The 14277-nt window shown below is 39.7% G+C and overlaps 2 protein-coding genes across 2 annotated transcripts; one reads left to right on the top strand and one right to left on the bottom strand.

The window, feature by feature from the left end:
- Positions 1-5748: 5748 nt before the first annotated feature.
- rasd2b (RASD family member 2b) lies at positions 5749-6986 on the bottom strand. Its single transcript, XM_072462905.1, has 2 exons — positions 6413-6986; positions 5749-6325 (listed from the first exon to the last, which is right to left on the bottom strand). The coding sequence occupies exons 1-2, from the start codon at positions 6951-6953 to the stop codon at positions 5793-5795; spliced, it is 1074 nt and encodes a 357-aa protein (XP_072319006.1). The 5' UTR covers positions 6954-6986; the 3' UTR covers positions 5749-5792.
- A 656-nt stretch (positions 6987-7642) lies between these two features.
- mycbpap (mycbp associated protein) lies at positions 7643-14148 on the top strand. The gene is made up of 17 exons (XM_072463613.1): positions 7643-7751; positions 8235-8341; positions 8724-8892; positions 8980-9095; positions 9170-9320; positions 9442-9554; positions 10482-10615; positions 10664-10796; positions 10885-11071; positions 11524-11711; positions 11808-11954; positions 12376-12474; positions 12553-12692; positions 12944-13077; positions 13162-13280; positions 13730-13888; positions 14027-14148. Exons 1-17 carry the CDS (start codon positions 7643-7645, stop codon positions 14108-14110), a joined length of 2289 nt encoding a protein of 762 aa, XP_072319714.1. The 3' UTR covers positions 14111-14148.
- The last annotated feature ends 129 nt before the right edge of the window (positions 14149-14277 follow it).

Raw genomic sequence — 14277 nt, 5'->3', positions numbered from 1 at the left:
GTGACCAAAGTGCTTCACAATAAAATCAAGGCAATACAAAATACAGAACTAAATAAAAACAAACTGTACAAAATAAAGTGACATTACATTACATAGTGTTAAAAGCCAGTCTGAATAAATACGCTTTTAGTCTAGATTTAAAAAGGTTAAAATCTGTGATGGTGCATGTCGGGGGGCAGTTTGTTCCAGAGTCTGGGACCAGCGACAGAGAAAGCTCGATCATCCCAGTGCTTTAAGGCGCAATGGATGATTTTTTGGCGAGTTGAGAACGCAGGTGGAAGTGCGCATGCGCACTCCCCCGTGCGGACTGATACAACACACACGTGCGTTTGTTTATTAGTGCAACGGAGCGCATCACATCTCTTGTCTCCCGTAGATTTCCGTCTACTTCTGAGTCAACTCGAACTGTCTTTCTCAGTCTTCATTTTGCCCCGTACACTGAGGGAACTATATTATGATAGATCCATCTGCTTAGGCACGCGGAAACGTGGGGGCGAGCCGCACGAGGCTGCAGGTGAGCGGTAGGTGCGTTTTATGATTGATACGTGGCAGGACTAATCGGCAGTCCACGCCACGAGGAAATAAGACTCAGATTTGTGCCAAAAAAATCGTCCATTCAACCTTTAAGTCTGGCTCTGGGGACGTCCAGTAGAAGCTGATTTGACGACCTTAGACCCCTGCTTGTGTTACGAGCAGACAGGCGTTCAGCCAAATAAGTGGTGCCAGGCCGTTTAAAGCTTTAAAAACCAAAAGGACATTTTAAAATCAATTCTAAAAGAAACGGGAAGCCAGTGAAGAGTAAAAAGAACCGGGGGTGATGTGCTGACCTCTGGGTGTGTTGGTTAAAAAACGCGCCGCAGCGTTTTGTACAAGTTGAAGGCGGCTGAGGGCGACTGGGAGACAGACACCGACATAAAGTGCGCTGTAATAATCTATTCTTGAGTTGATAATAGCATGAATAGTCCTTTCAAGTTCGGTGCGATTAAAAAAAAAAAGGCTTAACTTTAGCGAAAAGACGTAACTGATAAAAGCTTGCTCTAACCACACTGTCAATTTGTTTTTGCATTTTAAAAAATTGTCGAAAACAACCCCGAGATTCTTTACGGACGATTTCAAGTGATCAAAATGATCACCAAATAAAATGTACTCGGTCTTCTTTTCAGATAAGCAGGAGCGTTGAAATGTGAGATGTGACACAGTCTACACCTTCCAAAACATGCCATGAGCTGAAAATTAAAAAAAATTACATTTTATGACTCAAATTGAGGCGCAATTGCACGAAAGATGTGGAAAATTGTGGGTATATGAGAAAAAACAATAAATGTGCTCCACCAAGACCCTCAAACAGCTTTCACTTGGGTCAGAATATTTTCCCAAACCAATCACCCTCCGATTATTAGGGCATTATTAGGGCATTATTTATTTATTTGTATAATTTATTAATGCTACTTATATTATGTTATTTGGTCTGACACTTGAAAAAACTTTTCTGAGATGTAACTATTTGGCATTATTTGCACGAGGGACACACATTTGACTTGAATCTGAACACTTTTTTGTGACGAACAGCAACAGAGGAGCGTCTTACTCTCTGCTCTAAAGAAGATGTACCCGCTGAAGTTGGATGGATGCTATCCCTGCGTATGAGCCCAGGCTTCCCCGAAAATGCACTCTCGTTATTAACAAAGCATCGTTCACATTTGCTGTAATCAACACAACATCTCGTTTCCGCCAGGTGCCGGGGCAGTGCTGGTTCAGCCTCTCTGTGAACCATATTCATAATATCCAAAGAAGCAGACAAAAAAGAAAGGAAAAATATGTTCTGGAAAACTACACGCCATGAAGCAGGACAAATGCTGTCAACACATAGCAGCGCTGACGTTGATTTCTGGAGAGTTGTTCCTGGTGCAATCAGAGACCATTTCAGATCAGCACAATGATGTAGAAGAGATAAGACTTTCTGTCTCACGCAAATGGATCAAACCATTGGACCACAACATTGTAGTTATACAAAGAACAAATGTATACTGTACGCAGAATACATTTTACCGTGGATACTTTTTACTTTTACTTCACGATATTTGAAGAAGAAGAAGAAGAAGAAGAAGAAGAAGAAGAAGAAGAAGAAGAAGAAGAAGAAGAAGAAGAAGAAGAAGAAGAAGAAGAAGAAGAAGAAGAAGAAGAAGAAGAAGAAGAAGAAGAAGAAGAAGAAGAAGAAGAAGAAGAAGAAGAAGAAGAAGAAGAAGAAGAAGAAGAAGAAAATATTGTTGATGGGAAAAATTTTCAGAAGCAGAGTCTAGTGCTCAAGCTGCCATACTTCCCCCAGCATAGTTACTCGTAGGGCAGCGTAGCTGGGAAACTGGGTTTTTATTTCATATAAGAGATTTCAAAGAGGAACGTTTTAAGCCTGGTCGTAACTGAAGAAACTGCTTTGGCCTCTTTAACATGGTGTTTTCGTGTCATTTCAAACTAAATATCCTATATTTTTCCATGGCAATGGTCTAATTTATTATTATATTGTGATATTGATCTGACAACCGATACCAATGAGTTTTGTACTAAAATGCAGTGTCACCCTTCAACAAACAAACAATTTTCCCATGGTCATTTTTTTCTTTAAACCTCTGCTTTAACTGATATGAAATGTAAATATATTATCGGCAAACGTAAAATATAAACATTTGTCTGTTTGTTTTTTTGTGTGAGAAATTTGAAGTATTGATATTTTCACTCAAATATATACTTTGTAATACCCCTGTCGGTATCACCAATGAATATGCCAAACAATGTCTTTTGTCATTTGGACTCTTCACATTCCAGGCTGCAGTTCTATTGAGCATCAGAATGAACAGTTAAATAGAGCCTTGTCCTCATCGTTGAGAGGACGGGCTCGATCCGCTAGACGTCCAGGGGGGCTGGACTGGACGACCGCTATATCCACAGTGCTTGACTCTTACTGCACTTTATGATCAACTTTATGTCATATTGACAGTACGAAGGCTCTGACCTCAGACCCAGAAGGACTTGTATCTGTTTTGCTCGACAAATTCAATGTAGCAGAGTCATAGCATGGCCCAAGTATGTTGCCATTGTTTTCTTGCAAAATTCCAATCCATGTATTATCTAGTAGAAAGCCTTGATCTTTGGTGCTCGTCTCTTCTAGTCCAGCTCGTTGTGCTCGTTTCAGAGAGTCACCACAAGGGCGCGCTGCTTCACTCAGGTTAATTTGGGGCCCTTCAAAAGCTGTTTCTCTCCTTAGAAGTCTCCAGATCCAGTATCCAGAGGTGGGATCCCCAAATTTATATATATTACTCCAGTAAAAGTACAGGTCCAAGAAATTGCTCAATTAAGACCAAAAAAAAAGTATATGGGGAAACTTAATCAAGTATAGTAACTTTAAGAGTACAGTCTGGACATTATATTTTGATGTTTATGTAGCCTAATGGAAGTACAAAACATTAGATAATGCTTTTTTTCCACAGAAGACATCCCATAAACAGTAGGTCTATTTGACACCGGCTGGCTGTCCTGCACTGTGTTCAAATGGAGACCTTTGTGGGGCAGAGAAAGGTCTTCTCACATTGTTGTTTTTATACGTTGAACCCAAATAGGATTTTTCCATGCATACCAGTGGTTTGTACTATGACACTATGATACTATGACATACTTTTGCAAATATTGGCTCTATATGGGATTTTTCATATACTTTTTTAGGCCATTTTTTGGTTGTCTGGTATCCAGAACACTCTTCTTTGACACGTACATCGATTTGTATAAAAATACAGAGAGAGATCATTCTGGACTTTTCATACACTTTCTAATGCTCAACCAGTGTATTTTACATTTGTTTGTTTATTAAAAATGGTGAGCATAACACATTTATCAGTGGCACTTAAAAAACTGCAGTTATTTGGGTACAATACATTTGTGACCTATCAAACTAATAGTAAGTTAAAACCTATACTGGCCCTTTACACAACAGTTCTTTTAGAATAACTCATTATCACTATATTTCAGCTTGTTCAATATTATCCACAATGTTGGGGACGGGTTTGCATCAATATTAGAAGAAAGTTGGTAAAACTTTCAAATAATCAACCTTTGCAAAGACTTTGTTCGCAGCAATATAATGTCCGACATATATTTTCTCTCACAGAAAACCCCTGTGAATTGTGTTGCTTGTTAAGTTGTTATAAAAAGGTTGAAAGGTGCTATTGATTGCGTTGTTTATATCCAGATATCTGCTGCTGAGACGACTGGTCATCTCATCTTTTCTCATCAACTTCACACTGTGACTTACCAGTAAGTAACACAAGGCAGTATTACATGATTTTACTGGACATTCTTCTTAACATTTGGGTTCAAACATAAGACAATCTACAGTGGATGTAAAGAGTCTACAAACCTCTGTTAAAATGCCAGGTTTTGTGATGTAAAAAATAAATGAGATCACGATAAATAGTTTCAGAACTTTTTCCACCTTTAATGTGACATACATCCTGTATTATTCAGTTGAAATAATAATAATAATTTAGGGAGGGGGAGTAAAACTAAAAAACTAAACTAAAATTTGTTTGCATAAATGTTCAGAATCAACTAGTCACATTCAATCCCATGTTAAATAAGAGTAAATACATGCCTACCATCATATAAATTGGCTTTGATTAACCTCCAATAAAGATAAGCTGTTGTGGCTGTTGTGGCTCTCAGTCGCATATTACAGCCAAAGTCTGCAGAGAGCTTCCAAAGCATCAGCGGGATCGCATTATTAAAGGTATCAGTCAGGAGAAGGGTACAAAATATATACCACGGTTTTAGATTTACCATAGAACACAGTGAAGACAGTCATCACCAAGTGGAGGAAATATGACATTACCAAGAACTGGATGTCCCTCCGAGATGAATGAAAAGACGAGAAGGAAACTGGTCAGGGACGCTGCCAAGAGGCCTAACCCAACATTAAAAGAGCTGCAGGAATTTCTTCATATGTCTGGGCTATGGGGCAGGACAACAGACTTTTCTTACAAAGAAAAACATCCCAGCCAGGCTAAACTTTTCTCCCAAAGAAAAATCAAGAAAAGAATGGCTTCACCAGAAGAAGATTAAAGTTTTGGAATGGCCCTAGCCAGAGCCCAGACCTGAATCCGATTGAAAATCTGTGGGGTGATCTGAAGTGGGCTGTGCAGAGGAGAGGCCCCGCAATCTTTCTGCAAAGAGAGGGCAAATATTTTCAAGTCAAGGCGTGCCATGCTGATAGACTCTTATCCAATATGCAACCACATTATTTTATTTATCTCTTTTTTTTACATGACAAAACCTGGCATTTTAACAGAGGTGTGTAGACTTTATATGACCACTGTACATAGAATGCACACTTTCATCTCTTGTAAAGGGATTTTAGCTCCTGATTATATTTTATATCAGTGGTCATAAGGTGACCATACAAATAAGGAGAGACAAACACACAGAAGCACAACAAGACACTTCTCTGTTTGCACTGCTTCATGTTAAACCATGTGGAACGTAGTCATTTGTTTCTAAGGTGCTCAGGGAGTTATATTTTGTAAATATATTTTATGAGGAATATAGACCTATGGGGATGGAAGCTGCACACAAACACACGACACTCACAGGAAGATTGGGGGCGAGAGCCTTCAACATTATGCAACAGTCAAACACGTATATATGAGTCATCTTCCACATCTTCGTTACATTGTGTTCACCAAATAATGGACTGCAACATTGTTTTTTTTTATTTTATTGTTTTTTTATTTATTTACTTACAGCCCAACTCATTGAATTTGGCATTTTTCAAGTGCTTTGTTGGGTTTCGCTGTGGTATGCGGCCTAATAACTTGTCTCAGATCCGTGCTGAAGCTGGGCCGGCGGGCCAAAGGATGGAGCGCGCCGTATGGGTCGTCTCGCCCTGGTCCTTGGTCCCAGTGCGCACGGGCTGTGCGCATGGCTTGATATGAACGGAGGGAGACTTTACGGTGCTGGGATGGACCGGTCTCTGTCGGGAGGCCACCTCTCTTCGCGAGTGTTTCAAATACTTTCTCCAGATTAGTGCTGTCTTTTGCAGAGGTTTCAAAGTAGGCGCAGTCGTCCCCAAATGCTTTGACCATTTCTGTAGGAGACACTTTTCTCGCAGACTCTTGAAGATCCACTTTGTTTGCGCACACCACCAAAGGCACCCGCGCGCACTGATCTGCTGAACACGATTTTGGAAACTTAGATTTCGCATCCAATATTTCAGTTCGCAGAGAACACACTTCTTCAAAGGAGCTGCGGTCATCTACACTGAATACCAGAAGAAAAATGTCCCCTGTAAAGCATTAAACATCACATTAACTGATGTGCTTCTATCAACATTGTTGCATTAATACACGGCATTACGCACAGAGATACGCACCGGTCAGGATAGAGAGTCTCCGTTTGGCGGGGAAGTCTCTTTCCTTAGACGCATCCAGGATGTCAATCTGGTAAGTCTCTCTGCGTATATGGAACAGTTTTCTGAGGAAATCCTCTGTGGTCGGTTTGTATTCGTCCACAAATCCATCTCGAAGGTATCGTCTTAATATGGAGGTTTTGCCGACCTTTGGCGCACCAAGAACTACGATGCGCTTGCAGTTCCGCGGCTTTGTTTTGTCCGTGGCGGAGTCTGTTCTGCAATCCTGGGCAATGTGTCTTTGCTGCACATGACTTTGAAGCATCAGAGCCGCCAAATGGTCAAGAGGAGAGCGTTTGCAATGAAGGCTGTTGTTGCCATTCTGAAGTCGCAGGGCTGAATCTAAGCACGTCGTCTTCTCCTGTTTCCAGTGAGATGAGGTCAATTTGAGCAGTCCCAGACCCTCTTTAATGCCCACAGAGCCCAGGTGCTGTGAGGCACGTTTGTACGCTTTGGATGAGCACTGGTTCTGCCCGGTAGATAGTTGACTTTCCTGAAGAGTCATTCTGTTGTGCGGAGAGGAAACTCAATGTGAGCCGTGTGACGCTGGTGCTGATGCTGGACTCTGGTGCTCCTCTTTAAATAGTCTGTAAGAAGCTTCCCACTGCGCCCAATGATTGACTAGATTTGGGAGGGGCCTCATGGGATAAGCTACAGCGTAACAATCAATGTTCTAGAAATACAGTTAACCAGTGTTAATCTTGTTTGTTTTTTGTCACTTGTAGCATGCCTCTCCCTCCCCAGCTAGAGTGGACCCTCACCAATTCTTAATCAAACCTTTTTTACATTCTGTTGTAAATAAAAGCTGCCTTAAGGCTTTGACCCACACTGACTGGCTTGCTTTGTTGTTAAACAAACAGTTAACCATATAATTAGCCTTGTATTGCACTTAATGTAAGGCTATGGAGGCCAACATACTTAGGTCCTATTTGTCCAGCGATTTCAAGTTCCATCCAATCCAAATGAATGTGTATCTAGTCTATACAATTGTATACATTTAATGGTTTTTCAAAGTGCTGCACATACTAGCAATATAAAACAGACATTTTGCTCTTAAAGTCAGCAAAATCAAATACAAAGTAAGCCTGTAGTTTAATCAAGGCATGCCTAATGAAATTGTTCAGTACAGAAACACAAATAAATTAGGCAAATAAAATAAAATACGTAAATATAATTAATGTATTAATTGGTCTTATGATAGTAATTCGCATATTCACTATTACACATCTATCATCTGTCAATGTAAAAACAAAAAGCGCCCCTAAAGGCAAGTTTGAGAAGTTGCAGAGCATCCGTTTCCTTAGTAACGTGAACCACCACACGAGTGTGTTGTTAGCCTAGCCACGGCCTAAAACCTAAAACCTCATTTGTAACGTTTGGAACAACCAATTGATAAGTAGACTAGTCCCTACAGCTTGTTTTAATCAAAATACTGTTACAGTTACTTTTCTGGCCGTAAATCTGTTTCACTCAACGAGAACCTGCTTGAGACGATACAATAAGGTGAACACAAGTGAGCAAACGCAAGGTATTTCAGGTGAGGTAACTATGATAATAATGATAATAATGACAATAACGCTATCTGCTTGACGTTTCTAACCATTTATTTCATTTTAGATTGGCTTGTTTTAAAACTTCTACTTTTAGTTATGTAGGCCAGTTTGCTTATTTTAGAATTGTGGTTTTAATTGCACAGCAGGACTCAACGGGTTGGCAGATTGTAATAATGATGGGGATTTGTTCAGATAATGAATGAACAATGATAATTAGTTTTGTGTCTCTGTAGAACCCGACTGGTTTATTTATGACAACCAAGGTATGAATATGCCTCACAGCATTTTGGGCAGCGTGGAGGACTTCCAGAGTTATGTGGAGGCTAGAGGAAAGACAGAGGTAATCCTATCCATTTAATTGTATAAGATAAGATAAGATAATCCTTTATTGTCCACACATGGGGAAATTTCATTGTTGCAACGCAGGTAGATACAGAGGAAAAGAACAGATTACTTAGGAAGTTTAAAAAACACTCTCAATAGAAGAACTCTTATAAACAAAAACTCTTAAACCTCCCATTTCCCAACAAGGGATGGAGGGGAAAAATAAATAAAGATAAAAAATAAAATATAAAGTATAAAGATAAAAATAAAATATAAACAAAATATAAAATATAAAATATAAAATATAAAATATAAAATATAAAATATAAAATATAAAATATAAATATAAAGTATATGCTAAAAGACTATTTTACGTACTCCTTTTTCTCCTCACACAGCTTTTGAAAAAAATACCTAATAGCGACCATCTAGTTGGGGGTTTTAAAGAACACAAACCCAATGTTAAGGGGAATGAAAGAGACGTCCTCCCTGATGTCGAAACAAATGCTTTGGAGCAATGGAATACACATATGAGGCTGCGGAGACGGCAACAAGACCGTTTGTCTGGTAAGAAAGCCACTAAAAGTACTAATAGCTCTTAACGCTTATAAATGTCCTTGTTACTAACATGTTGCCCTCATGGTATCTTTGAAGTGTTTTTGCGCAGGCCGGCTGAAACCCTGCTCATGAATCAAGCCAATCAATTCAGAGAAACGCAGGAAAAAAGAGAGATGCTGAATCAAGTCCTGCCGCTTGTTCACTCAGGATATGTATGACACGTTCTCTCTTGAGTCCCCTGGTGGGTTTTACAGTCCTGGGCTGTCATATTTACTGTGTGTTTCAGGGTCACTGTGTAGGAGGTGAATTCTGGAGGCTTCCCCAGCGTTATGGAGATGAAACAAGTGGCATAGCAGCTACTCTGACGAAGACAGAGAGAGGCATCCGGGAGCCTGGCACCCGAGTTGGCGTACCATGCCGCATACGTCAGGAATCAGGTTTAAAATTAGTACCGTATTCACATAGACCGCAAAGCACGGCCTAGTTTTTACTTCTCCTTTGCTTATTGGGTTTTCATTTGTTAAAGATATTGAAATGTGTAATATGTAATTTTCCTAGGACTTAAGGATACAGTGTGCCATCCATCTCGGGCGTGGGATCAGAGCATATATCTGAAGCAGCAATGCCAGAAGCTAGCAGAGATTGTAAAGGAGGTGGATTTTAAAAAGCCGGTAAAACAAATAATGACTTCAGCCGAACAGATGCAGTCTGAACCTAGCAGTTGTTTGCACTTTAATTATTAACAATTCTTTGTTTCATATTTTCATTAGTTATTGGTACGTGACTGATCCTAATCCACAGGTCATTGGAAATATTAAAACTCAAACTCCCTTGCTTTTGGAGATCCAAATGTTCACGATTGCTTGATTGATTGGGTATTACATGTTGTACTGTTCATATGAAGTATAATGGTTGAACTGTACAGGCTTTCAGAAAGGAACAGTTATGAAATCAGCTGTGAGTCCAATCCTGTCCAATGCGCTGTGTGGAGTAGAATCCTAAAAAATGCTCTCTGTACATTTCAATTATCTTCTTTAGAACCATTAGAGGGTTCGAGGCACAAATGGGCACAGCCAGTACTCATTTAAAGCAAGTTACATCATAGTAATGAGTGTCAGGAACCTAGAGAGGGAAAAACAGACATTATACCTGCCGTTTTGGATAAACCAGTGACACAGTGACGGCCTCGTGTTCTTACACTCTGGCGGCAACGATGAACTCTGATAGCTCACACAGAAACACAAAGATCCACCCAATGGCTTGTGACAAAAGTATGCAGAATAAATATATACACGGTACATATATTATATTCATTAATTATAATACTGTATATTGATTAATGTATTTCATATTCATTATGGCAATTAAAGTGTCTAAGAGATGATGTTTACTATTATGCAATAAGATAATGTACCATGTTCTTCTTTAATAGGAATCAAAATTACTTTTATTTACTCCTAAAAAGGAAATGATTTCTGTTACAGTTATGCATGTACAACCAAAGAACAAATGGGGTTTCAACTATTTAAAAAAATACAATACAACACAATAATACCTTCAATCATGTTTGAATCTTATGTGTGCCATTGTATTCACAGGATATAGATGAGCTGGAAGTGATTGGCTCCTCTAAGCCGATTTGTACTTTGACTTGTAGCAGTACATCAATGGAGGATAAAAATAAAGAGGAGGAGCCCAAGGACCTACAAGAGTTAATTTTATTTTTTACATTGTACTTTTAATACAAGCATAAACACATTGTTTGTTTTGCTTAAACTGTTTTCTTTATCTTTCTCAGAGAAATGGTTCTACAAAATAACTACGTGGAGCCAAAGTCAATTGAGTTACTTGTCCCTGCTTTAAGGGTCTCTGGGCAACTTGCTAACTGGACTGGACTCTCTGACAACAATCAGGTATGATATGAGATGCATTATATTACGTCAACGTTTAGCAGCTAATATAATAAGTAATATTGGAGTGAATGTGATTCATCTGGACCAGGTAGGGATGAATATCACCATCTTGTTCGAGGGCCCCACTGGTGAGCTACAGCTGTCCCATTTGGATTTGCACAATGAGGGAATCACCGTCATCTTCTACAGTTGGCAGCAGCTTCCTCTGCCTCGCCCCTTTCCTCACCTGCTGCCACGCACAAAGAGACCACACTTCCACTTCAACTCCTGCTCCGGTAAACATGCCGTCTGCAACACTCGCACAGCTCGCCGTCCACTGTTTGTTTACAGAACAAAGGTCTCTTATGTCAGCATTAAACATAAGAATTCTTACATAACAGTGCCTAAAGTTTGAAATATTGAAACAACAAGCAAAGCCATTTGGAATGATAAAACTGGACTTGAAGCTTGAATGCTCTTGAATCTCTTAGCCCAGTGGTTCCCAAAGTGGGGTATGGGCCCTCTGGGAAGCCTCAGAGGCCCCCAAAGGTTGTCCAAATCAACAAGCATAAAATAAAATTGGGTTTGAAAGCCACTTCACATAAATGTACTACTTTAAATCAGTATTAAGCCTACAGCTCTATTTCTATATGTAAATGTAAGGACCAGTGGGCTTGGGCTTCTGAATTGCCCATTTGGCCCATTTTCATATGTTTTATGATCCCAAATATTTTTTTGCCACTATTAGGCGTGATCCTTCCTGGTGATGCCCAGAAAATAGATTTTATTTTCAAGTCAGACTCTCCTGGCATCCAGACAGAGCTCTGGCAGCTAAATACTCACCCTGTCCTACTTCAAGGAGCCCCCATACAGGTCACTCTGAGGGGTGTGGCCCTATATCAGGACAAAACTGCAGACTACCGGCTGTACATTGAGGTATGTATTAAACCTGGACAGATAGACAAAGAACAAATACTGGAAAAAAATGCTCAATTGTATTTATTTTTTCTTTTGTTTTTTGTTTATAACCAGAATAAGTTGGAAAAGATAGTTACATTGAAAATATGTCAAACTATAGTGTATGACATGGTGCGGGGGATTCACACACCAGATAGACCAAGTTCCCCCACAGAGCTCCAACAAACTGAAGAGGAGGAGTTTCTTTGTAAAAACCCCAAGGTAAATCTTTCAAAGCACCATTTGTCCCAAAACAGCCTCTATTTTGTTTAATTAATGATGAGTTCATCAGTCATATATTATGGGCTAATTCTCATCCTGAACATTTTTCTTTTTTCCCTTTTATTTACAAAATACACATTCTTCGGTATGAGTCATAGCCTGTGTTTTGTTTTGTCATCATTATTTCTATTTATGCGGTATAAATGAGCAATATCGGTTATTTAATGTAATTATGCCGCTAGACTCCATCAGACAGTGCCATGTAACTTCACATGTATTACCACTATAATGTGTCTTCACTTTCTCAATGACAAACTCCTTATGATGTAAGAATAACTGCCTGTTATTAGAGAGGAATTCCTTATATTATATTTCACCACAGACTCTAAATAATTGAACTAATGTTTTGGGTTTTCTGTAGCTTTTTTATAAAAAGCAGCCAGTTGATGACCTCAAAAGACTGTGGCAGAAAGTCAAACCAGAAAGCAATTGGGATTTGACTATGGCCACATTGCGGCAGGTAAAAGGACTTTTAACAGGTGGTATTCAAAAACAACATGGTTGACCTTGTTCAGTTCAGATTCACCTCCTCCTCCAGGCTCTGCTCACTTTGCCTGTTACTGAGACAACCGATGACTGCCTAAACCAAGATAGAGGGCTGGCCCAGCTCAACTCTGCGCTCGTACAACTCTATGAACCTTCACCCAAGATACTTAATGCAACAGCAACAACTTTAGGGTAAGAACAAAGTGCATCAGTGGTGACATTATTCACCGGTTACAGTTACCAAATCACACCTTTGAAAATGGATTGAGTCACACATGTAAAAGAAATGATGTGAATGGGATGCCCTATGAATTATAAATACATATATTCTGGAGTATTTTCAGAAACCACAGCCAAAAAGCACATCAAGACATTTTATTGGGCACTGTGTGTACTGTACATCGTTCAAGGGCAGTAAACGTGGTGTATGCTGCCCCCTACAGGCAGCTGCTGTGGAGACAGCCCTTGGACACACTCACCAGTGAGGCTGTGAGGCTCACACGCCTGCTCCAACTCCCGGAGAAAGACGCGTGGTTGGATAAAAAAGAAAATAAAAAGGACGTATTTTTGGACCATGGTAAATATGGAAACTATCGTGAAAATTACTCATTACTATTAATGCATATATGGTTCTGAGTTTGACTGTGTTATCAAACAACAGATTTGACTGCAAGAATAACTGAGGAAAAGATGGATAAAAAAGGAGGAGCTTCTATAGAAGAGGGAAAGACTTTGACCAAGTCTAAAAAAGATACAATGACACAAATAAAACAAAATGAGGTGAGATGAGGTTATTAATCTACAGCTGGGGAAATCTGCCAAATGTTTATTTGGGCCTGAATGTGGCTTTAAAACTTAAACAGAAACAAAACAGATCCATAAGTGAAGCCATGGGTCACATTCATCTCTTCCTTCAATCTGTGAATAAATCATCCTATGTACTTCCTTTGATCAAGACTCACAATTCTCTTTTCCTGCTTTAGGATAAGTAAAAGATTATTATTATTTTCCTCTTGTGTTGGTTGAGTCACGTTTAAGATACCATAATTTCTCATTTGCTACCATGGCAACGGCACACTGTGAGAATGAGCACATGGTCTTAAAAGAGTGTGAATGTCATGCAAGCCAAGGCATGATGGTCTACATGTGCAATACTGTGCTATGTCAGTGTTTTGTTTCAAAATCCAACTCAACGATTATGTACTACCAGTAATCTTTTTCCTTCACAGGACAGAAAAAAAGGAAGAGAGAGTCGCACTGATCTGGGAAAGCCAAAGAAGGACAAACACGGCAAAGAGGCAGACTCACAGCTACAAGAGCTGCCCTCTGAAGAACCTGCTTCTGACGCCAACATGACGGACATTCGCACGAGGCTCCTTCATCAACAGGTCAGGGTCAGGTCTAGTTTTCTGTAGAGTAGGTATTCCAGACATTAGTGCTACCAACAGTCTATCTAGTGTGCTGTGTATCATATGGTGCTTTGTTTTAAATGTGAAATATATATTCAAATTTTCCTTTTGTCTTAGGTTTATGGACTGATGGGAGATCTAGTGGAGTCCCTCTGTGATCTTGCTGATGAGTTGAGACTTCTCACTGACCACAAACTGTAACGAGGAAAATATAATGTGTAATAAATGTTTAAACAATATTTGTATCCTTTTTTCCCCGGAGTAATTTTCTCCTCAGAGTAGTTCTCCGCTATCCTTGCTGATTGGATGACACTCGGTTAGCGGTGATGCTGACCGTGCGCTCGACGCTCCGCACGCGCCGCCCCTCT

Source organism: Eucyclogobius newberryi, unplaced genomic scaffold, assembly GCF_026437365.1.
Source record: "Eucyclogobius newberryi isolate DKJ021-1_F unplaced genomic scaffold, fEucNew1.0.hap1 SCAF_4, whole genome shotgun sequence".
In the NCBI taxonomy this organism is placed as follows: domain Eukaryota; kingdom Metazoa; phylum Chordata; class Actinopteri; order Gobiiformes; family Gobiidae; genus Eucyclogobius; species Eucyclogobius newberryi.
Note: the sequence above shows the minus strand (reverse complement) of the source record. Positions and strands in the feature narration are given on the sequence as shown.